This window comes from Meriones unguiculatus, chromosome 3 (assembly GCF_030254825.1).
Source record: "Meriones unguiculatus strain TT.TT164.6M chromosome 3, Bangor_MerUng_6.1, whole genome shotgun sequence".
In the NCBI taxonomy this organism is placed as follows: Eukaryota; Metazoa; Chordata; class Mammalia; order Rodentia; family Muridae; genus Meriones; species Meriones unguiculatus.
The window spans coordinates 179432418-179455310 of NC_083351.1; the positions used below are offsets into that span (position 1 = coordinate 179432418).

At 37.8% G+C, this 22893-nt stretch overlaps 1 protein-coding gene across 4 annotated transcripts in view; it reads right to left on the reverse strand.

The window, feature by feature from the left end:
- Ecpas (Ecm29 proteasome adaptor and scaffold) overlaps positions 1–22893 on the reverse strand; it is a 116349-nt gene that overhangs the window by 70520 nt on the left and 22936 nt on the right. For all 4 annotated transcript variants that reach the window (XM_021651804.2, XM_021651803.2, XM_021651800.2 and 1 more), the window contains 6 exons: positions 18294–18424; positions 12286–12402; positions 10358–10476; positions 8944–9093; positions 5255–5423; positions 1858–1997 (listed from right to left, as the gene is read on the reverse strand). In XM_021651804.2, coding sequence (XP_021507479.1) covers positions 1858–1997; positions 5255–5423; positions 8944–9093; positions 10358–10476; positions 12286–12402; positions 18294–18424 — 826 coding nt within the window. The remainder of the gene's footprint in view (positions 1–1857; positions 1998–5254; positions 5424–8943; positions 9094–10357; positions 10477–12285; positions 12403–18293; positions 18425–22893) is intronic.

The following is a 22893-nucleotide window of genomic DNA, read 5'->3' on the forward strand; positions in this document are numbered from 1 at the left end:
GTTAGAAAAAAACATGTAGTTCAATTTCCTTACTCTAGTCATGCAAGAGTAAGCCTGGCTCTCAAATTCAATCAGTAAAAGACATGAGCAAATATAAGCTCCTGGCTAACACCCTCCTCTATGCCCCTCTTCTTCAACTGTGGGTCAAGACTCCCACATGGGGTCACATCACTAAACATGGGGTCATAACAAATTTTGAGTAGTAAAGCTTCTAAACATGGAACAACCAAAACTATATTCCAAATCAAATGCAATGAATCCACACGGCTGACGTACGCTGCATCATGCAGCTTCCCTGCAGCAGCTGGTTCTAAATGTTCAACGTGCAGATTTGGCACTGAACTGCACTGTGCCAGTCCCCACAGCACATCTACTTCACACACTGTCTACCCACAGTCACATATAAAAATTCTCAAACAGAAAGGATCATAAGAAAAAGTTTAAGAAGCCCCGCTATGCGCCACCTCCTATGCTGCTGAGTGGCAAGCTACTCCCAGCCACCACCGTTACCCAAACATTTCAATGGAACAAACAGAGCCCCACTATAGTTAACCTCCTTATTGCATTATACCTCCTCGCATTGGTCTTCTTAGAGAAAGTAAATACATGCAACATTTACAAAGTTTTATGTCATTTTCTATATTCTTCTGCCTTGGAACATTATTTTAACAAAATATTTGTAGTCAGCCTTCTGGACATGGCAACACACACCTGCAATCCTCAGCAGGCAGAGGCACAAGGGTGGGGAGCCTAAAGACAGGCTAACAAGACCATCTCAAAATAAATCAATTGCTAAAATTACTCCTGATTACAATTCTAAATATATATGCAGGATCTCACCATGTAGCAAAAGTTAACTTTGAACACACGAGCTTCCTGCTCCTGCTCCCACGTGCTGACTTACGGCCTGAGGTATTCAGCTGAGGAAGAGCAGCGTGACCCACTTCTGTCTGGCCTGACTTTAGTTTTGAACCAAGTAGATTCATTTTTGGGTTATTCTACAACCTATGTGCATATCATTTCAAATTTTATAATTAGAATAATATTTTTTATTCTACTTTATCTATTATTACTTGAGGAATAGCTTATATGTTGCTACATAATTTTTATAATTTTAAATGATACACAATAGTCTATCAAGTAATTTATCACTATTGTGGAAATTCAATGAATTTTTGTTTTTCAGTATCTGAGACATGATATATGACTAAATTGATAACATTTCTAAATATATTTTTCTTCTTTTGAATGATGTTAGAGGTAAAACTCCCAGATTTGTTATATAAAATTTTTTTTTATGATTCACTACTCAAAGAGGGCTTAAGATACAGCACTTCTAGAGAAACTTATGAATTTACCAACAGTTATATCTATATTTAACCATAGGCACAAACTGGTAGCTCACTGTTCATTTTCCATTGATTTTTATTTCACACACAGAATATTTATCTATCTATTACTTGTACCTCTTTTCAATGTAAATTAAAATTTTACTTATCAATTCTTTTCAAAAATCTGTTTTTTACTATAATATCCACAATACATAACACATTCATTTTTAAAGTGATGTTAACTGGCTTAAGTCAGAAAAAGAATCAAATCTTAATTAATTCTTAGGTCTAACACTTTTAACATTAACTTTCAGTTTATTTGCCTAGCCAAAAGTTTCATTTCTTATGATGGTATTCCAAACCTACATCAGCTTTGAAATGCATTTTCAAATAATTTTTTTTCTTTGATACAAAATTTTACTCTTTGGTCAACTTTATTTAGTTACAAACTAAGTATGTACCCATAAAACGCCACAAAGCTTTAAGAACGCAGCCTTTCTATTCTGAAATCTTAACAAGTTCTTACCTCTGCTTGCTCTTCAATTCCAGGTCTGCCGCTGTTGCCACACTGTGGCGTGTGTCACTAGAAGCAATCACCAGGTGGAGAACAGCTTCCAGTTCAGGCACCTGTTCAGCTTCTATAAATTTCACTATGCCCAATTTGCACTGTAGATAAGTGAAGGGAGAGAAAAAGCATGGTCAGGGAAACAAAGAACATGCACTAAAGTCACTGTTCAACATATCGACATGGTCATAAGCCACGGGTGAAAGTAACAGCAGAAGCTCCTGCTTGGGTCTACTGTGCTGGACACCACACTAAGTCACAACCTTTCAAGAGTTCATCTAACCCTCACAATCTATGAGGTAGGAATCATTAAGACATTTTTAGATGAAGAAACTGAGGCAAGGCTTAAGATATCAAAATACACAACACATGATGAAGGCAGTCTTCCAAGACAAGTCTCTGCCGACAAAACGATGACTAAGAGTCTCCCTGCTGAGGTCACACACCTTCCTAGACTGATAAGGACTTAACGTCTCCATCTGTGTCCTCCAGACAAAAGGTGATACTCAGGACAAAGTGCTTGTGGATGTTTGTGAGAAAAAAAGCATCTGAACAACACACATTCCAGAGCCTTATTCTATTGTTAACATGTACATTCTTGTCCTCTATTTTAAAATACTAAAAACAGAGAACATGATTTCAAACCCATTCTAGTCAATCCAAGCGCAACTCAATCCAACAGTAGTTTAAACTAATCAAGCTCAATGAAGCACAATAAAGAGTTTAAGAGCTTCCTGAAATGTGAAAAAGCTATGAGTTTCACTACAAATCATTCTGGGACAAATACATCTGAAAAGCAAAACTTTATCTTCACTTTAAACACCAGTTATATAAGATATGAATAAGGAGTGATAAAATATGCAATTATTAAATAAAAGTTTTTGAAAAATAAGAATGCCAATAAAAAGTGTAACTGATCACAAAAAAAGCCTACCTCTCCTTCCTGCTCAACCTAACTCACTCCCTACCCAACTTATAAAAAGAGATACAATTTGAAAAGGAGTTATTAACATAAACTGCAATGGGGTGTGGGGTGGTTATGGAACAACACGTAACGAAAAATGTATAAAAACTGAAAATGATAAATTCTCATCAATATGACAATTAAAACATTACATATAATTTGTTTTATCTTTCGAGACAGGGTTTCTCTGCGTAGCCTTGGCTGTTCTAGACTCACTTTGTAGACCGGGCTGGCCTGGAACTCACAGCAATCCGCCTGCTTCTGCCTCCTGAGCGCTGGGATTAAAGACATGTGCCACCACGCCAGGCTTTAAATTTTATACATATAAAATTTTTACATATAATTAAATATATAATTAAATTTTATACAAACATTATAAGGCCGGATTTTTTTTTTAATCCTCAAAGACTATAATGTGACAAGTAAAATGTATTATCTAAAACTGTTCTCTCTCACACACACACACACAGAGATTGAGAGACAGAAAGACAGAGAGAGAGCGAGCATGAGCAAGACAGGAGGCAGAACTGGAGACAGTTTGTTACATTGTTTCCGTGAGGTGCTATGGATTGACCTCAGGGCCCCAAGCCCACCTACTAGGCACTCTATCACTGAGCATTCTTTTGGGAGGTTTTGATTGTTTATTGTTTTTGTATTGGGGATTTTTTTTGGGGGGGGGACAGAGTCTCAAACAAACTATGTAGCCAAGGATGACTTGGAACACCTTGATCCCCCTTGCCTTCACCTCCTGAGTGCAGGATTCCAGGCATGCACCAGCAGGTCTTGGTCATGGACTGCAGAGACTCAACCACGGCTCCATGCATGTTAGGTAAACACTCTTACCAAAGCTACCTACCCAGCACCCCTCAAGTCTGTTCCTGACTCTTAAACCTTTACCTTTATAATCAGGATAAAAAATAAAAGGAATTTTTTTAAACTAAAAAGAAAGAGTAATACTTAGCCAGGCAGTAGTGGTGCACACTTTTCGTGCCAGCACTCAAAGGAGGCAGAGGTAGGAGTATGTCCGTGAGTTTCTAGGCCAGCCTGGTCTACAGAGCAAGTTCTAAGACAGCCAGGGCTACACAGGGAAACCTTGTCTTGAAAAATGAAGAAAGAAGAAGGAAGAATAAAGACGGAAGAAGGAGGAGGAGGAAGAGAAGAAATAGAAATTGGTTTACTTGGAAGAAAAAGTATTCAAAAGTGAGAAGTTTTCATTTTTTAAAGTTTTCATTTTAAATTATTCATTTCAGCACCAGATTATAAAACAGACAAAACACGTACAGAGACCTTTAAATTCAGCAAACAACGACCAACTTAAGACTATAAGTGAACAATAGCAGTAACTACTCTCCAGTATATTCAGCTTTAAGCCTCAGAGAAGACTGAACTCAAAGTCTAATAACAGAAGGAAGACCTCGGTGAATCTCAAAACCTCAGCACCTTTTAGAAAAAGAGCTTAATTTTGCTACCTCATTAGTTGCTGTGAGGATTAAATGACATGATGTACTCAAAGCCCCCAGAATAGTGTCTGCCACAGGTCACACTCAATAGAGTGGTTTCTGTCCTCACACTATGGCTTAAGGAGGGAAAATGAAGAGTATAAAACCAGGAAGCAAATCTAATCAATTATAACCCTCATACTTGCTTCTTTCGCCCTCTCCTGAGAACACTTTTGATCAATGGTCACTTACATTCCCAAAAGAAAAGGATCAAATCATTGAGACTGCTATGGAGAAATAAAGGAAGGATTGGAAGACTAACCCATGTTGCTTGAATTCCAAAATAATTACATACTGATTTCTGTTCTTCCCTGAGGTGCCTGATGACAGACACAGGGAGGCACCTTCTCTGTAGAGCACCAGTCATTTTTAAAAGCTGCTCAGAGAACATCTGTGTCCTGTTTAAATCCAGAATAAAATTCTTAATGCCAATTTTTAAAACCCCAAGAAGAAATATAAAAGGGAGTCATGCTTTTCCCCACATTGTCACTTGTGAAGTATAGAGGTTCCTCACTTTACACAAAATGTACAGCCTTAAAAAACTGAATAATGAGATAAATTGTATTTTAAGTGCATCAAAGGAGCCAAATAATTAAGACCTATAATTATACATTAAAATGATAAAAACTAAATACGCTCAATACGAAAGGGGGTTACGCATAATACTTGACAAATGTGAGCAATGTTAGAAAAACATAAGATCATTTCCCACTCCTCCCTTTCCCTAGGGCTTTAACAAATAAATGGCAGGAAAAAAGAACACGACATAGCTTGCTCCTTTCAAACATATTCCTTAGAGAACTTGAATATACAGGAATAACATTGCACATGCTTCCATGAACTTCACAGGGGTAAGTGTTCAGGGCCAACTGACATGATGAGCAAACCATGATACCTGTTCCAACTGTTCAGGCGTCCATGGGGTATCACCAATAACTCGTTTTGCTGCATAAAAGCTCATTCCTGGGGGAGGCTGTGGGATTCCAGAACCTCCCACACTGTTTGAAGAAGAACCCTGTGATGAAGATGAATTTTGGCGACTCTGGGATTCATTTAACACATATCTAAAAAAGAAATAAAACCTTAACTCTCTATAAAAACATGTGAAATTGTGAATAAAACATCCAATCACATGCAGACCTTGTATTGCACTAGAACACTGGTTTCTCAACCTGTGGGTCAAATGACCCTGTCACATGGGTTGCCTAAGTCCATCAGAACACACAGTATTCACACTACAATGCATTAACAGAAGCAAAACTACAATTCTAAAGTAACTGCAAAAGTAGTATTATTTTTAGGGTCACCACAACATGAGGAACTACTTTAAAGGGTCGCAGCATTAGGAAGGTTGAGAACCACTGAGCTCTAAGAACAACTAAAATAAACATTTCCACATAAAGAATCATTTTTTGTTTTGGTTTTTTTGTTATTGTTGTTTTGTTTTTTGTTTTTGTGTTGTTGTTCTTCCCGAGACAGTTTCTCTGTGTAGCCTTGGCTGTCCTGGAACTCCCTCTGCAAATGAACTACAACACTCAACAACAGTGAGTACAAACGTTTGTATCAATTCCAAGTACACACTATTGTCTGTTCAGTTAGCGTCTGCTCACTACTTTTTGATTTTTAATTGACAAATGCAGACCTTCGCCTGCTGAAACCACAAGGTGTGCAGTCACTGGGTTCTATGCGCCCAAGAGAGCTTCTACAGTTATTCTTCTTTGTCATTCACATTAAAAAACTCACTGAAGCCTCTGCCAAACTGCCACCCATACTAGCACATAACATTCTACAAGTTAAAAACAAAGTAAAAGGGGTCAAAGAGAAAAGGTTAGGGCCTAGCAAGATGGTTCAATGGTTAAAGGCATTTGCCCTAAAAGCCTGGGAACCTGAAGTTTGAGTCCTGAAGCCCATTAAAGGTTGAGGAGGAGAACCAGTTCCACAGAACTGTTCTCTGACATCCACTCATACTCATGCACATACAAACAGTAAAGGGTTAAAAACAGAAAGTCAGAAAAAATAAGAATTTTCCCATTGTATATTCAAAGCTTGTCCTTTGAATCTCCTTGTCATTGTTATCTTATTCACTTTTTAGCTTGTACACAGTAGAAATAAGACCTCTAATGAATTAATTTGATCCAATTAAAACTAGTATTCCTCATAATCAAAATAAATTTTATATAAATATTAATTAAAATCCGTTTAACTCTTTAATTCTAGATGATAAATCTGATCATAATAGATACTAAAATTCTCATTATAATTAAAGAACCACTTGGAAGCTGTGGTGTTTTGAATGAGAATGTCTCCTTTAGGCTCAATACTTGGTTTGCAGTTGTTGGCATCTTGGGAGAAGATTATATCCCCATAACCATAAGGTATAATTCTGCTGGGGGAGTCACTGAGGGTGAGATTTGAGAATTTATAGCCTCATCCTACATCCAGTTTTCTCTCTCTCTCAGCTTCATGCCTGCAGTAAAGGCCCTAGAAAATCAAGCTACTAAATTAGAGGAGGAGAGCAAACTGAAGAGAAAGACTCATATAGCCTGAGCCTTCTTGTCTGTACTAAGGACAGATGATATGCAGCTCCACATGCCTGGTCCTCTATGGACATGTATACTCGAGATGAGGGAAAACAGAAAGAAAGTAGCACTTTAGACAACTATCTCTGGCAACAGTGCCAAATCAGTAGGCTAGTAGCAGACCATAATCTGGAAACTACACCAGATTTCAAAGTCTGATAAAACATATCTTGACTACAAGAGGCTGACAATCTATTAAGATGATGAAGATGGCCAGATGGTGACAGTGCATTCTTTTAATCCCAGCACTTGGGAGGCAGAGGCAGGCAGATCCTTGAGTTCAAGGCCAGCTTGGTCTACAGAGTAAGCTCCAGGACAGCCAAGGTTACAACAGAGAAACCCTGTCTAGAAAAAAAAAAAAAAAAGGTTGAAGATGTCAATGGTGTGATAAAAACACAAAGTACTACAAAGGTAGTTCTGAGGACACAGAAAATAGAGCAAATATGTCTACAGAGGATTAGAAATGTCTGTCAGAAACACAGAGCCAGTGAGATATTCTCAAAGTGACTTTCTGGTACTTCCCCTGCAGAGAAACAGCCTAGTGAGAACTAAGTGCAATGTCTTCAAGAATGAGACGCCAAGTGCATGTGGAGGAGTATGAACCACTGAATGTATACAATGACTGGCTATTGAGAACCCATGGTTCTGAGGTGTCATTAAAATCTGTGCTAAAAATCAGGCAGCTCTACAGTATTTGAAGACATGAGAGAGATAAGCAAAATGCAATATGTATATAAAATATATATCATAGTGAAGTCCATTATTTTGTACATTAAGTAAAAAAAACAGAAAACAAAGATAAGTTTGGGTGATCTTTGTGTGCACTGTGTGAAGATTGTACATTCAAATGCTGATTTCTGTACCAGCAGACAGCTGAGTACAGGCCAGACTTCGTTATTGTTATTCTTTTACTGCATCATATTTTGTAAACACTCCCTCCAACACCTTCTGATTGGTTTCATAAAGAGCTGAATAGCCAAAAGCAAAGGCAGGAAAGGGAGGCAGGACTTCTGACAGAGCTAGGAAATCTGGGCAAGAATCAGGCACAAAAGATCCAAAAAGAACAGGGTATCAGGACTGAGACGAGGTGACAAGCCCCGTGGCAGAATGCAGATTAATATAAATAGGACCATTTAAGTTAAGAACTAGTTGAGAATAAGCTGAAACTACAACCAAGCTTATAGAATCAATAAAAAGTCTCTGTGTTGAGGGGACAGAAACCCCACAGGAAGACCAACACAGACGACTAACCCAGGTCCATGAGGGCTTAAGAGACTGAGACAGCAGCTGAGGAGCATGGATGGGCTGGACCCCGCACGTATGTAGCTTGGTCTTCATGTGAGTCGCCTGGAGAGTGGAGAAGGCTGTTTCTCACATGGACTCTAGTGCCTGCTCTTGGATCACTTTCCCCCCGGCAGGGCCTGGCCTTGCCTCAGTGGGTGAGAACATGCTCAGTCCAGATGTGACTTCATGCGCCGGGGAGGGCTGTTACAAAGGGAGGGGCCCCTCTTTTCTAGAGGGAAAGGGGGAGTAGAGAGTGGGGGAACCTGGGAGGAGAAGAGGAAGGGGGCGGGCCTTGAAATGTAAAGTAAATAAACTTAAAAAATAAATTAAAACAATTAAACAAAAGAGTATCTGTGTCAATATTCAGGGGCTAGCCTGAATAATGGGACTTTCAAAGATATGAGAACAAAACTGTAGTAAGAGCTGAATAGATCTGAAACTAAAATGGTAGTAGTGCAAAGAGATTTCAGGACATCACAGAAAATGGAAACTATGGAAAAAATAAGAGTTGGATATGATTTCCTAAGGGTACAAGGTGCTAGGTGACTGGCATTTATTTCAGCTTGGGACAGGTGAAGTCTAAAATCACATACAGCCAGTATGTAGTAGAAATGGTCTTTACTTTTTAGGACTGATGCAAATCCTCAGAGATGCATCCATTCTCAAGTAAGATAAGTCATTTAAAACCACACGTTTTTCTTCATTTGTCTTTTTAACTCACCCATAAGGCATCAGGAGAACATCTAGCATAAAGTCCAAAAGCAGCTGCACAGTCTTTGGTTTCTCAGCAAGATTAAAAGGAGAAGCTGATTTTGATGATTCAGCAGGGTATTTCATGTGAAAAAGGGTTGGTATTAAAAGATGCATTAAGCTGAAAGAAAAATCATATTTATTGTAGCTACTTTATAAATCAATGTTTATACATGCAAGTAATAGAAAAAAGACTACTTACTAAAAGTAAGCAATTTTATCAAGAGCTATTCATTTTTAATATTTCATGATGTACAAAGTCCTATTTTAGTGACTAGCCTTGACTTCCCAACCCCACCACTCAGGAAGCAGAGGTAGGTAGATCTCTGTGAGTTCAAGGCCAGCCTAATCTATTTCGAGGCCAGCCAGGACTACACAGAGAAGCCCTGTCTCAAAAACAAACAAAAAACTCAAAGTATTAAATGGTAATTGGTATATAGCCAATGTAGCTCATCACTTTAAAAATCTAGAAAAAGAATATATAAGCAAGACTTGATGTTACCAAAAGGTACTTCATATTCAATTTCGATAAAAGTAAAGTTCAACATGTTCTTTCAATAAAAATTTACTTCAGTTGCTAATTTTAATTGTAAACACCTATAGTTCCTTTTGTTCAGGGGCTTATGAGGCCCTGGGTTTGATCCCCAACACCATTTGTTGATTAGAAAGCAAATCAGAACTGGAAACATCTTTCTAATTGACAGGTCTAAAATACAGTTTGTTTGTTTTTTTTTAATTCACTAAGTCCATAAACAAATGCTGTCACCTAAGTCCTTCTATTCTTCCAGTGCCTACATTAATAATACTCTGTTGCTTCCAAAAATTGCTGGAAAATGTTTTAACCATCAAGACAGAACTGTTTTGATGAAAACGTTCTTTTAGTTATTTAATGCATACATGGGTATTCTACCGACATGTATGTCTGTACACCACAAGGATAGCCTAGTGCCCAGAGGCCAAAAGAGGATGTTGGATCCTCTGAACTGAGTTAACAAATGATTGTGAGCCACTATGTGGGTGACAGGAATTGAACCCGGGTCCCCTGAAGAGCAGCTAATGCTCTCTTAACCATTGATACATCTTTCCAGACTAATAATAAAGACTTTAACATCACATAAATTAAGCACTTAGAAAAAGATGACAAAAATTGAAGTAGTTAAATCTAGAAAAATGTCAGTCTTATACATTTTTAAATGTTCATATCAAAAACTTTATAATGCTATTAATAAAACAGTAGCTAAACTATCACAGAAAATTCAAACATCTTTTAGCTAAATGACTCCAAGCTTTTCCATTTGCCATGTAAAACCAAATGTGACCTTTATCTGAAAGGCGAAAGTTACTGACTCTCGCAGATGGACAGCAGGTAAGTGAGGAAAGCATACCTGTCCTGCTGTGGCTGAGGCTTCCCTTCCATGGCAGTCAGAAGCGTAGGGGCCAGTTCACACTGTTTTTCAACTGGCAGGCGAGGGTAGCCCATCTTAACATAAATTATAGTAAAATTCTAATGCAGTAAGAGAAAGCAAGTGAGTCTGAAGGGAAAAATACTCCTACAGCAAGTTATAGTTCTAACAAAAACATCACAAGAATCATCCTCTCCACAGGCTTATTACAGCTTAACCAAATTACCGTAACTCAGGAGAAGAACCTAAGTACAACTTCTTCAGGCTGTTTTTTTTTTTAACACAGGATTTTTAATGAAAGGATGGTGACTTAACCTAAAGCAGTCATGTGCAATTACTATTACTAGGAAGAAAAAAATAATAATCATTTAGCCTATCTAAATCCACATCGCGAACATTATCATCAGCTCTCCCAGTCTGCTATATTAATCCTAGATCACATGTTAACAAATCCCAGGCTTCCATTTCCCAGCTGGTCAGTTACTAAAACCATCTTTGGAAACTGCAGCACTCTGTGGGTCCTCTCTCCAGGGAACAACTCTATGGATGACATGAGCCAGGGAAGATGACTGCTGCGGATGTGATCAGTGGTTCCATAAACCATGAAAAATTTACAACTGAAGCAAACCCGTGAATATAAATCCGGATTTACATATGAGAAAGTTGCTTATCTGAAGGACTCTCTACAAAAATGACCAGGCTTCATAAGGCCTGGTTACTGGGCCTCAATATTTGTATTTGCTTAAAAGAAATATGCTGTCTGTAATAAAAATGTATGTCAAAAATAGCCACAGTATCGCCCAAAGTTTCTGACTCCTGATAAAACAATTTGGGAAATTTTGACCCATTATTAAAAATTACAAGAACCAGAAAAAAAACACTGTCTTCACATAATACCAGTATTTTTTCATTCTGTTTTCATAAAATGGAATGAAGTAGAATACTTGCCAGTCTCAGATTTCCTCCACTACAAAAGTATCTTGAGTACACACGTCAGAAACAGTACTGTTTTATTATGCCTGTGTACTGCTATAACCCTACGCTCTTCAGAGGTCTCATACATAAATCGAAGAATCAAATCACTATTATTTACATAAAAACAAAAGTTGCAAGTATTTGGTTGGGATATAGCTCAGTAGAACGCTTGCCTTACATGAAATCTTCAGCACCACAAAACACGTGTTATAGAGCACCATCTGACATTTGTGTTTACATTGTACACTGTTCCCATTAGGTTACACATTCTCCTTAAATATCTATCATTTCATTAAGAAAAAACCCTGAAAAGGCTTTTCTTTAGCTTTCTGCAAGTTATTTTATTGTTCCTGCATTTGCAATCAAGAAGAGCGTCCCATTATGTTGCTCAGGCTGGCCCTGAATTTCTGAGCTCAAGCAGCACTCCTCAGCCTGACAAGTCTTCGGGACCACAGGGCCCACCCACACTGGGCGCAGTACCTCTACACAGCGGTTTCTGTGAAGTACCACACCGTTGTCTCCAGTCACCCTCACTGGGCAGCAGCACACCAGAAGCTCCTGTTCTCTAAACGGTGCCCAGGAAAGAACCTTCTCCCAACTTGTGATAACTGCTATTTTACTCTCAAATTCTATGAAATTACTTTCTTCAGACTCTGAGCTAAATTATCCTTTTTTTATAGTAAATACCTGACAGTGTTTTCGCCATTTCTTTGCCCATTTCTTTGGCTATTCATTACCAGATGGAAGCAGTATTACCTATGGCTCAGCACTCCGTTGAGAAAACAGCACACCATTTAAACGAAAACTGTTTCAGCTAGGTGTGGTCTAAGAATGGAATTCCAAGCTTGCAAGATGCATTAATGCTGTCAACTAAACATTAACAAGACTTATTATAAGCCAAAATAATAATAATAATAATTCAAAATAACTCTCACCGTGACAAAGGAAACTGCAGCAGGGTCCTGGTACTGAACCAATAGTGTCTCTACTGGGAGTTGTATTTTGGGGCGGCTTTTTATTCGTTTATTCAGATGGACCAGCAGTTCCATTACCTAAAGCAAAGACAGAAGAACTGAAGTTACCAATCATACCTTAAAATAAATTCATTTCTTAGATATCACTTATTTTAGAGAAAAATAGTTACTTATTCTTTTAAGGAACATAAAGTTGATATCTCAGAAAGGAATGTATCAAAGTCAGAAACACAGTGTCTGCATGTTCCAAGATACCAAGTATATTATTAGAATGTAAAATGTAAGATTTTACTGTTTCTAGATACACTTGATCTGTCAACTCAAGAAGTACTTCTGAGAAAATGTGGGAACAACTGAATTCTAGGGATTAGATTTCAAGCAGAAATCTTTTAGACCTTTTAAAAAGGAACAGGGTCTAAAAGAATATGGCAAATTATATTTAGCTGAAGCCCAGAGCGGTAAGGATTCAAAAAAGCAGGATCTAAACTATAATAGAATTTAGCAAAACATTGAAGTATGTTTACCTTACCCTGAAAAAAAAATCTCCTGATACTACTAAAGAATTTAAGTAAAAAAAGAAAAAAGAAAACAATCAGTAATTCCCGTGGAAAGAAAGGAAAATATCCAAGTTTCTGATACATGTCCTCAAGTCTTACTCCACCACATTATGTTCTAAGAAAGAAGAAACTGAACACTGAGAAATGAGATGGTTTTTCATTTCACCTAACAAAGACTGAACATTTTTAACTATTCTGGAGGGCTGCATCTATGATAAATCATTTCTGAAATATGCACTGAAGCCTCAAAGTACACATTAGTGAAAGCAGTTCTGGGTAAGTATAGTACTGACATGAATAGTTTTAGACATGCCCTTCGGTGTATGTGTGTGTGTGTGTGTGTGTGTGTGTGTGTGTGTGTGTGTGCGCGCGCGCGCGCGCTTATCTTCGCTGGATATAAATCCAAGACTAGAAGTGCTCAGTTACAAGGTTACGCACACACGCCCAGTTTGAGCATATACTTCTAAGCAGTTTCCAAAATGATAATAATTTATGCTCTACCAGTAGTATTTGAGAGCTACAGGTGTTTCTCAGACTTGTTAACATCAGATATGATCAAGCATTAGCTTTCTGCTATTCTAATGATCCAGAATAGAATTCTACATAACAACCCTCATTTTCCTTAAATTAAAAAATGTGCACCAGCCGGATGATGTTGGTGCATGCTTCTAATCCCAGCACTTGAAGACAAGCATAGCTCTATGAAGGAGGCCACCCTGAACTATACAGAGCAAGTTCCAAGACAGCCTGGGCTACACAGAGAAACCCTGTCTCAAAAAAACAAAAGCACACTAATTAGTACAAAACAAAAAAACCCAAATGTTGTAGCTGTCTTTCACACAACTTATTCACAAACTGACAAATGTCTTATATAATATCGTACTTAAGCTTAGCATACATTATGAAATTGACAGTAAGGACTCAAAAATTAAACAAGATCAGTATGATAAATTCTGGTTATATCAAAAGGGTAGCCACTTAGTATGTACAAGGTCTTGGGTTCAGTCGCCAGCATAAAAGAATACAAAAATGGATGGCTGAGATTACTTATAAATAAGTTCTACTTAAAAATAAATCTTTTGCTGTGTGGTGGCTCACACCTTTAATCCCAGCATTCAGGAGGCAGCAGAGGCAGGCAGATTTCTGAGTTCAAGGCCAGTCTGAACAGAGTCTGGTTCCAGGACAGCCAGGGCTACACAGGGACACCTGTCTTAAAAAAACAAAATAAACAAATCTTTCATGTGTCTTATTTTATGAAATTATTAAAAAGGAAAAATTGCATTCTAAATTTGTGCTCAATATCTATTCCTTATTATCAATAATACTATTCAAATGACAATTATTACACTGGTTCTATAATTTACAAAGCATAACAGTGTACCACTACATACTATCAAAGTAGGGACACGTATCAAGAGTCTAATCAAACTACTAATACAAGAAAAGTTCCATAACTGCCTTCAGAGTCATCCTTTAACCCCTACTTACTTTGACTGACATTGGATGAACTAAATTTATTTTCATAAGTAGAAAAAAAATTAATGTATATAGCTATTACACAGAAGCAGTACCTGGCAGAAACCAGCTTAATTTTGAAATTACTTGTCTATTAAGTCCCTATTTTAAAAGCACATTGTTAGTCTTGTGACATAAGGCAAATTTCCTTACCTTCTCTGAGTCCCAGTTTTTTAATCTATAAAACAAAGGTAATTAGAGCATCTATACCTCACAGAATTGTTAAATTGAGACACTGTCAAGTAATTTTGGCTATTACTATTAATTTCAGGATCATTTTTCCCATTTGTAGAAATCAAATGATAGTATTTCAAAAGCAAACAAGAGATACCAAAGAGCGGCACAATGTTAAAGTATACCAGCATTAAGTATCATTTCCTTTTTCCCAGAAGATTTCAAGTTTGCTTAACAGCAAATCCCTTTGCTAACATATGTTTTCATATGTATATATATATATATATTACATATAACATACTATAATTACTAATAAACGGTTAAACTTGCATATCAAAATGCATGAAGCCAAATATATTAGACAGGAAAACTACAACCATCAAAGTCCATGACTGTCAAAGACTGGAAGACAGTTTGTCAAGACGTAACAGCAAGCTGCCTCAGCACATACTGAGCTCCACATTCTATAAGCAAGGATATTTTTTTAATCTTCTACTTTAATCTTCTACTTTAGGACTGGAGATGTAATTCAATGGTGAACATGTGCTCCTCATGCACAAAAGCCTAGGTGGTAGCCATCCAAAGTACCACCAAAAAAATTTAAACAATCTGTGTAGTCTCAGTCCAGAATGTAATAAAGCAAGGAAAAAATTTCATCAAATACTTCAAAACTAGAAACAATTATTAATAATTAAGTAAAAAAATAAAAGCAAATATTGCATTTCATTGTAACTACAAGGTATAACCAAAATAACAAAGACAAGTTTATAAATAGGTTTTTGTTCATTCTCAGCATTCTTGAAAAATGTAATTAATTTTAAAATTTTTTTATTTGGTGATCAAGCTTGCATTTTAAATTTTAAATCCTGGCTCACCATTCATTATTTGGTCTTTTAAAAATTCATTAATTCAGCTGGGCAGAGGTAGTGTACGCATTTAATCCCAGCAAATAGAAAAGCTGAGGCAGACAGATCTGTGAGTTCAAGGCCATCTTGGTCTACAAAGAGTTCCAGCCAGGGCTACATAGTGAAATTCTATCTCAAAATAAATAAATAAACAAACAAACAAACATATAAATAAAGTTCATTAACCATTCGAAACTTAGCTTCATCTGTAATATGTACGAAAGAACACATATTATCACATTATCTTATAAACCTATAAGATAACACTTAAACCTATCTTATAAACCTATAAGATAACGCTTATAAGATAGCACTTAACACAATCATTATCACACTATCATATAAATAAAAATCTTGTATGGAAAAAAAATAATTGAAAAAATAGAAAAGTGCAGCTAACAAGAAGAGAAACCTAATCACTGGTTTGCCTTTAAAACAGCTCCAATTAATCCTAGGTTGGTGTATGACTGAGTGGTATATTAATTGCCCAGCACGTAGAAAACTAGGGATATGAGCTGAGAAGATGGCTCAGTCAGTAAAGTGCTTGCTATGTAGGCCTGAGGTCAACTTCCCAGCATCCATTATTTTAAAAAAGAAAAACAGCTGGGCATGATGCCACATACACCTGCAGTGGAGAAAAGAAGCCAGTAGGGTCCCTGGGGCTCACTGGCCAACCAGTCTAGCTGAGTCAGTGAGGTCCAGGTGTAACAAATCAAAGGAAGGGCTGGAAAGATGGTGCAGGCATTAAGAGCACTGGCTGCTGTCTTAAAGGACCCAGATTCAATTCCCAGCACACATGTGGTGACTCAACTCTCTGTAACTCTAATTGCAGGGGATCTAGTTGCCCTTTTCTGGCTTCAGTGGGCACCAGGCATTCACATGGCACATATTCATTCATTCATGCAGGCAAAACAAAATAAAAATTTAAAAATCTTTAACCATTTAAAAGGTGGTATGCAACTGGGAAAGACACCCAACATCAATCTCTCGCCATTACCTGTGTGCAGTCACATGCACATACAAATATGTCCATACACATACAAACATACAAAAAAAAACTTGAAAAAGAACGAAATGTCTCCATTGGGAAGGATAACAGAATAAACAGTATAACAGAAGCAAATGACATATAACCTAAAATCAGTAGATTATTAGAGGTGGATGATTTTCTGCAAAAAAGATTAAATACAAAGAAATAAAAATATCTTAAGTAAACAAGCTGTGTGTGTGTGTGTGTGCGCGCGCGCACATGTGTTTTAATCTAATAAAAACACTCAGCCTAAACTCATACAAAGGCTCTCTAGATACTCCCTGAACTCCACCTACAGTTTCCACTATAGAGACCCCAGCAGCCAAATAAAGACGCCACTCCCACCCTTCAACTCTGTGCCCTACACTCATGTTTCCTCCTACCCCTCATCTTCTCATCCACTGAGGAAATATCTCTGGCCTGTGTAGTAGTTCCCATTCACATTCAGTCCCAGCTCAGAATCTACCATCTCCTAACCTAGCTGATCTCTCTTCTTGCTTACCAAGAACCCTCCCATTAGTCCATACTCAGTCATAACCACAGTCCCATGTTCTTTCATCTACTCCTTTCTTTTTGTCTCTTAACAAATATATAATGTCCCCCCATGAGTCCATTACTTGGTACCCAGCTGATGATGCTGTTTCAAAGAGTAAAACCTTTTAAGAAGAGCATGCCTAACTGGAGGAGGTTGGTCACTGGGAGCAGGTCTTCTGGTTTGTAGCCAGGCTCACTTCCCATCCATTCTCTGCTTACTGGGTGAATATAATATGAGCAATTGCCTTCATGCTCTTACTATCATGCCTTCTAATCATCCTTTCTTAACTTTGAGCCAAAATAAATTCCTTCCTTACATAGTAGCATTTGTCAGGTATTGTCTCAGCAACAAGAAAGGTAACAAATACAAGCATGTACTATAAGGCATACAGAAGACCTTCAGTAAACAGCCAGACTAGTAACACTAAGTAGACAGATGTCAATTTGTAAAAGGCCTTTGATACCCTGAGAGCAAGAAAAGTCCACTGAAGGGTGTTAAATAGGAAAATGACATGACCAAACACACTCTATCTCAGCAAATAAGGATTAACAGCAAATAAGGATAACAAATATATAGCAAGACTGTTCATCCTTTCCTGTAACAAACAAAACAGACATTCTGGGAGACACTCTTCCCACTAACTCCAATCAATCCTCTTACAGTAGATTTAAGTAAATGGCAGTCAATTACAGTATCTCAAGAAAGGAAACCTGATGACAGCTAAAAGACCAGGTCTATCACAAATATACTGGGGGAAAAAAATAATTAAATATAATACAAATTAATGGGAAAGTATTTCATATAGAACAATTTAAAAATAAAATAGTGACATTATAATCACATAGCTTTTGGAAACAGTATATTGTAGGATGTAAAGTGTATATAAAAAAGTTTGCTTTCAAAATTTTATTTGCTTACCTTTACTACTTCTATATAAGGAAATATTAGCCATCAACTAATGATTAGAGAATATTTCCCCTTCCTAAACTGACTTTCATACGGGGTTTTAGAGAAGTCCAGATAATTATCTTGATTAAATCACCTGGCACTGGTAACAAGCACACAACAGATAATGAAAGCAGCTGTATTAAGCATTTCATTAGGAAAGCTGATTCTTAGACTTAACATATATTTGGAAAAGCTATAATTAGGATCATGAACCTACATTTCAATAATGGGAATAAAAACTCACTTCATGATACATATCCACTTATTCATTATTCATTTCCCCAAATGGAACCCAACATGCTTACCTTTTTCCGTACTCCTTCTTGGGTGCTCGACAGTTTGAGCAAAACAGGAGGAAGGAATTTAGATATGATATTTTGTAACTGTTCATCTGTTTCAGCATGGCCAAGTCGTAAAAAGACCCTTTCGAGCTGATCTAAAATATAAAAAGAAAACAAAAGAACTTGGCAAATCAAACACAACCAAGCCTATTTTATAGTTTAATTATTTTTTTTTCTGTATCGTAGACACTTCAGTCAAGAACTTCAAACACACTAGCCCCATAGACAAATGATTCTAACACAAACAGAAAGTACTACTAAAAAAGGTCTAATATCTAAACAGGTGCAACTCAACTGTTTTTAGACATTCAATCTGTAGAAAGACTAACCAAGAGAAAATGAAATTCCTTCCTACAGTCAAAGTTACTTGGCCTTTTTGAAGGACTTGGTTACTAAAAAAAGGATACATGTTTTTTTTTGTTTGTTTTGTCTGTGTGTGTGTGTGTGTGTTTAAGGAATCTCCAAACCTGGCAGAACACAACAGAAGAACTTTAACTAGATGTTAGGGACTATCTAACTTCTAACTGATGAAGTTTCTCCAAGGACAGAATGAATGAGAACTACCGTGTTAGGGCTGAATTAGAAAATCAGAGAGTACAGTGTCTCAAGAAAGCTATAGTGAGAACCACGTTAGACAAGACCAGGGGTATATCTCGCAAAATGTTGATAGTTATTATTAAACAAGCCACCACATATCTTTGACCAATGTACAGAGAAGGTGACAGAGAAGGGAACTCACACAAATGCCAAAAACCTGACGGCAAATCAGGTTTTTTTGGTACTAGGTATTTATGACGCTATAGGTTTGATCCTCCACATTGGGGGGAAAAAACGTGCTATCATGAGATATTTGCTTCTCGAAGGCTCTTGCAAAAACTATCAAAAACAATGGTGTTTGACTGTAATCCCAGAATTTGGAAGGTTGAGGCTGGAGGATCATTCTAAGTTTAAGGCAGGCTGGTCTACTTAACAAGATACCATCTCAAAAAGAGATAGATGGAGATGGCTCAGCAAGTAACAGCTCTTGCTGAGCAAGCATGAAGATTTGAGGTCAAACCATCAGAACTCAGGTAAAAACCCGGGAATAGTCACATGCATACCTTTAACCCTAGAACTATTAACAGGCAGACACAGCAGGATCACTGGGGCTTGCTGCTGAGTAACCCTGTCCTAGACCAATAAAGTGCAGACTAAAATAGAGTAAGACACCCAAAACCTCCATTGGCCTCCCTGTGTATGAGGATATATATCTGCAAACACACACACGGGCAAACACAACACACACACACATCACATCATATCACCAATATCTTGTAAAAAGAAATCAGTGGGATTGGGCATGGCGGGCACACATCTTTAATCGAGAGGCAGGCAGATTGCTGTGAGTTCAAAGCCAGCCTAGTTTACAAAGAGAATCCAGGACAGCCAAGACTACATATATCTTGATCTGGGCATCATGCCAATTATACCTCAATATAAGAACATACTTTTTAAAGTCTTTACTATGTAGTGATAAACACCAAAATATTTTCAAGTGAATTAATAGTTACTGAAATTTACTTCAAAAAATACGATTAGCCAATAGAAAGGCACCAGGAGTCATATAAATGAAACTCAAACTAACCACTGACTGATAATTAGCCAAGCTTTATAACAGATACTAAGAATTACTTTTTTTAATTTTATTGTATGTGCATTGGTGTTTTACCTACATGTATATCTGTGTGCTGGGAATTAAGCCTGGGCTCTTGGGAAGCTATCTCTCCAGACCCAGGAATGACTTTTTGTTTGCCTCAGTTATTCTGTGAAGGAGACCAGACAGATCCATCAGTCATTGAGTTCTGAATGGACAAGAAGCAGCAATACCCTCATAGCAACATGGAAGTCCTATACCCAACGTGAATCTTGTTTTGTTTTCTTTTCTTTTTCTGAAAACGATTTTATTTTTATTTTTTTATAATTTTTGTTTTTTTATATTAATCACAGGTTATTTACTTTGTATCCCAGCTGTAGCCCCCTCCCTCATCTCCTCCCTGCCCCTTTTCAAGTCCACTGATAGGGGAGGTCCTCCTCCCCTTCCATCTGATCCTAGCTTATCAGGTCTCTTCAGGACTGGCTACAATGTCCTCTTCTGTGGCCTAGCAAGGGTGCTCCTCCCTTGGGGGGTTGGGGGTAAAGGAGCCAGTCACTGAGTTCATGTCAAAAATAGTCCCTGTTCCTCTTACTAGGGAACCCATTTGGATGCTGAGCTACCATGAGCTACAACTGAGCAGGGGTTCTAGGTTATATCCATACATGGTCCTTGGTTGCAGAAACAGTCTCATAAAAGACCCCTGTGCCCTGATATATTTGGTCCTTGAGGAGTTCCTATCCTTTCCAGGTCATACTAACTCCCCCTTCTTTCATATGATTTCCTGCACTCTGCCGAAGGTTTGGTTATGAGTCTCAGCATCTGTTTTGATACACTGCTAGGTAGAGTCTTTCAGAGGCCCTCTGTGGTAGGTTCCTGTCCTGTTACTTGTTTTCTCCTACTTCCAATGTCCATCCCATTTGTCTAAGTGAAGATTGATCATCTTACCCCGGTCCTCTTTCCTGTTTATCTTCTTTAGGTGTACAGATTTTAGTATGTTTATTCTATCTTATAGGTCTAGTCATGAAATTTGCAGGCAAATGGTAGGATCTAGAGCAGATCATCCTGAGTGAGGTATCCCAGGAGCAGAAAGACACACACAGTATATACTCACTTATAAGTGGGTACTAGACCTATGAATCTTGTTTTAAATATAATTTTGTAATGAAGAGAAACAGATTTCTTGGGAAAATAATTCTAGAGCTTAGGACTAGAAAAAAAAATGTTTAAGGTAAGCCTAAAACATCTTATAGTACTAGGGATGACATGATAGCATCAAAAAGGGTATAGAAATCAACCTGAAAGGACTCATATTAGCCAGGACACAATAAATAGTATAGTGCTTGATTAAAAAGCCAAACTAGAAACACGCATGGGTCTATACTGATGCCAATAAGTGATTAAAAAAACTAAAGGAAAAGAAAGGTAACTCTTTCTTATGGACAGACTCAAAATAACCTATGTAGTATGTTCTTAAAGGAAGCACAGCTTCACTCCTCCCCCTTTCTCTTTTCGGATAGCCTAGATTTAGCTACTACTTAGAGAGGACAAAAGGAAATGTATTAACTCTACAATTGAAGAATCTTCTCACCCAGGTAAAGACAGTTTATATCAGCAGTAGCATCATGGAATATATGCATGCTGAGGTGCAACAAGAGACATTTAAGCACTCTTGTATTCATTCCAAAACCCATTGTCCTAGCCTATTTGTGGGTAAAACATCAGAAAACCTAAACTGAAAGACACTCTATAGTGTACCTGGTCAATACTGCCAAGATGATGAAAATCTGCAGGAGGATAGGGGGTGGGGCAAACTAAGATACCACTCAAAGAGGCTAGAGTTAAATACTAAATGTAGCCTTGAACAGGATCCTGGAAGAACAAAACACACACACACACACACACACACACACACACACACAAAACTAGTAAAATCCCAAGTAAAGTTCAAGTTTAGTTTAAGAAATTAATAATAAAGGAAAAACAGAACAAAGAACCAAAAGTAGGCAGGTAAACTCTGAGAGTACTAGACCAGATGATTCTACTTAATAAATGTTGAGTATTGTTATAAAAAAAATTGTTTTGTTTGACAGGACTTCTGTCAAAACAACAGGATTTCTGTCTGATTTGTTTGACAGCCCTGGCTGGCCTGTAATTCCATAGAACAGGCTGGCCTTCAACTCACAGAGATCTACCTGCCTCTGCCTCCCTTCCTTAGTGCTGAGATTAAAGACATGTGCCACCATCTCCCTGCTGTAAAAGAAATCCTTAGGAATGGTGAATTCAACCACAGCATCTGTGAAAACTGCAAGTAAAAAGCCTATTCTTCAGTGTATTACAGCTCCTAGGCAGTAAAAACTGTCCACGGAGTTGACATAAAAATTTTCATAACAAATTAATCTAGAAAATATATCTGTGGCAAAGAAAAAGAGTGAAAGAAAGAGAGCGGGAGACAGCGTGGCCATTTTTCAAACATTCACTTGCACTGGGATGTGGTAATACAGTGAGCATCGCACAATGTTGCTTCTCAGGCAGGCAGAGTTAGAGCCTCCTTCAGTGAGGAAGGAGAAAGATGCAAGGTACAACTAATCACATCACCTTTTAGAGACACCCTGGAAAAGTGAATCAGGCTGGGTGTGAGTTCTATACTCCTGCAATCTTAGCATGTGGAAGGCTGAGTCAGGAGGCTAAGATGGTCAAGGCCGCCCTGCCCCACAGCAAGAATCTGTAGGGTACAGAGAGATGGCTCAGAGGGGAAAGGTGCTTGCTGCCAAGCCTGTCACCCTGAGCAGATTCCCAGGATCACAAAGTGAAAAGAGATCATTCCTGTAAGTTGTCTTCTGCCTTTATATACATTTGATGCAGCACCCCTAAATACACACACACACACACACACACACACACACACAAACACACAACAGGACAGAATCTGCC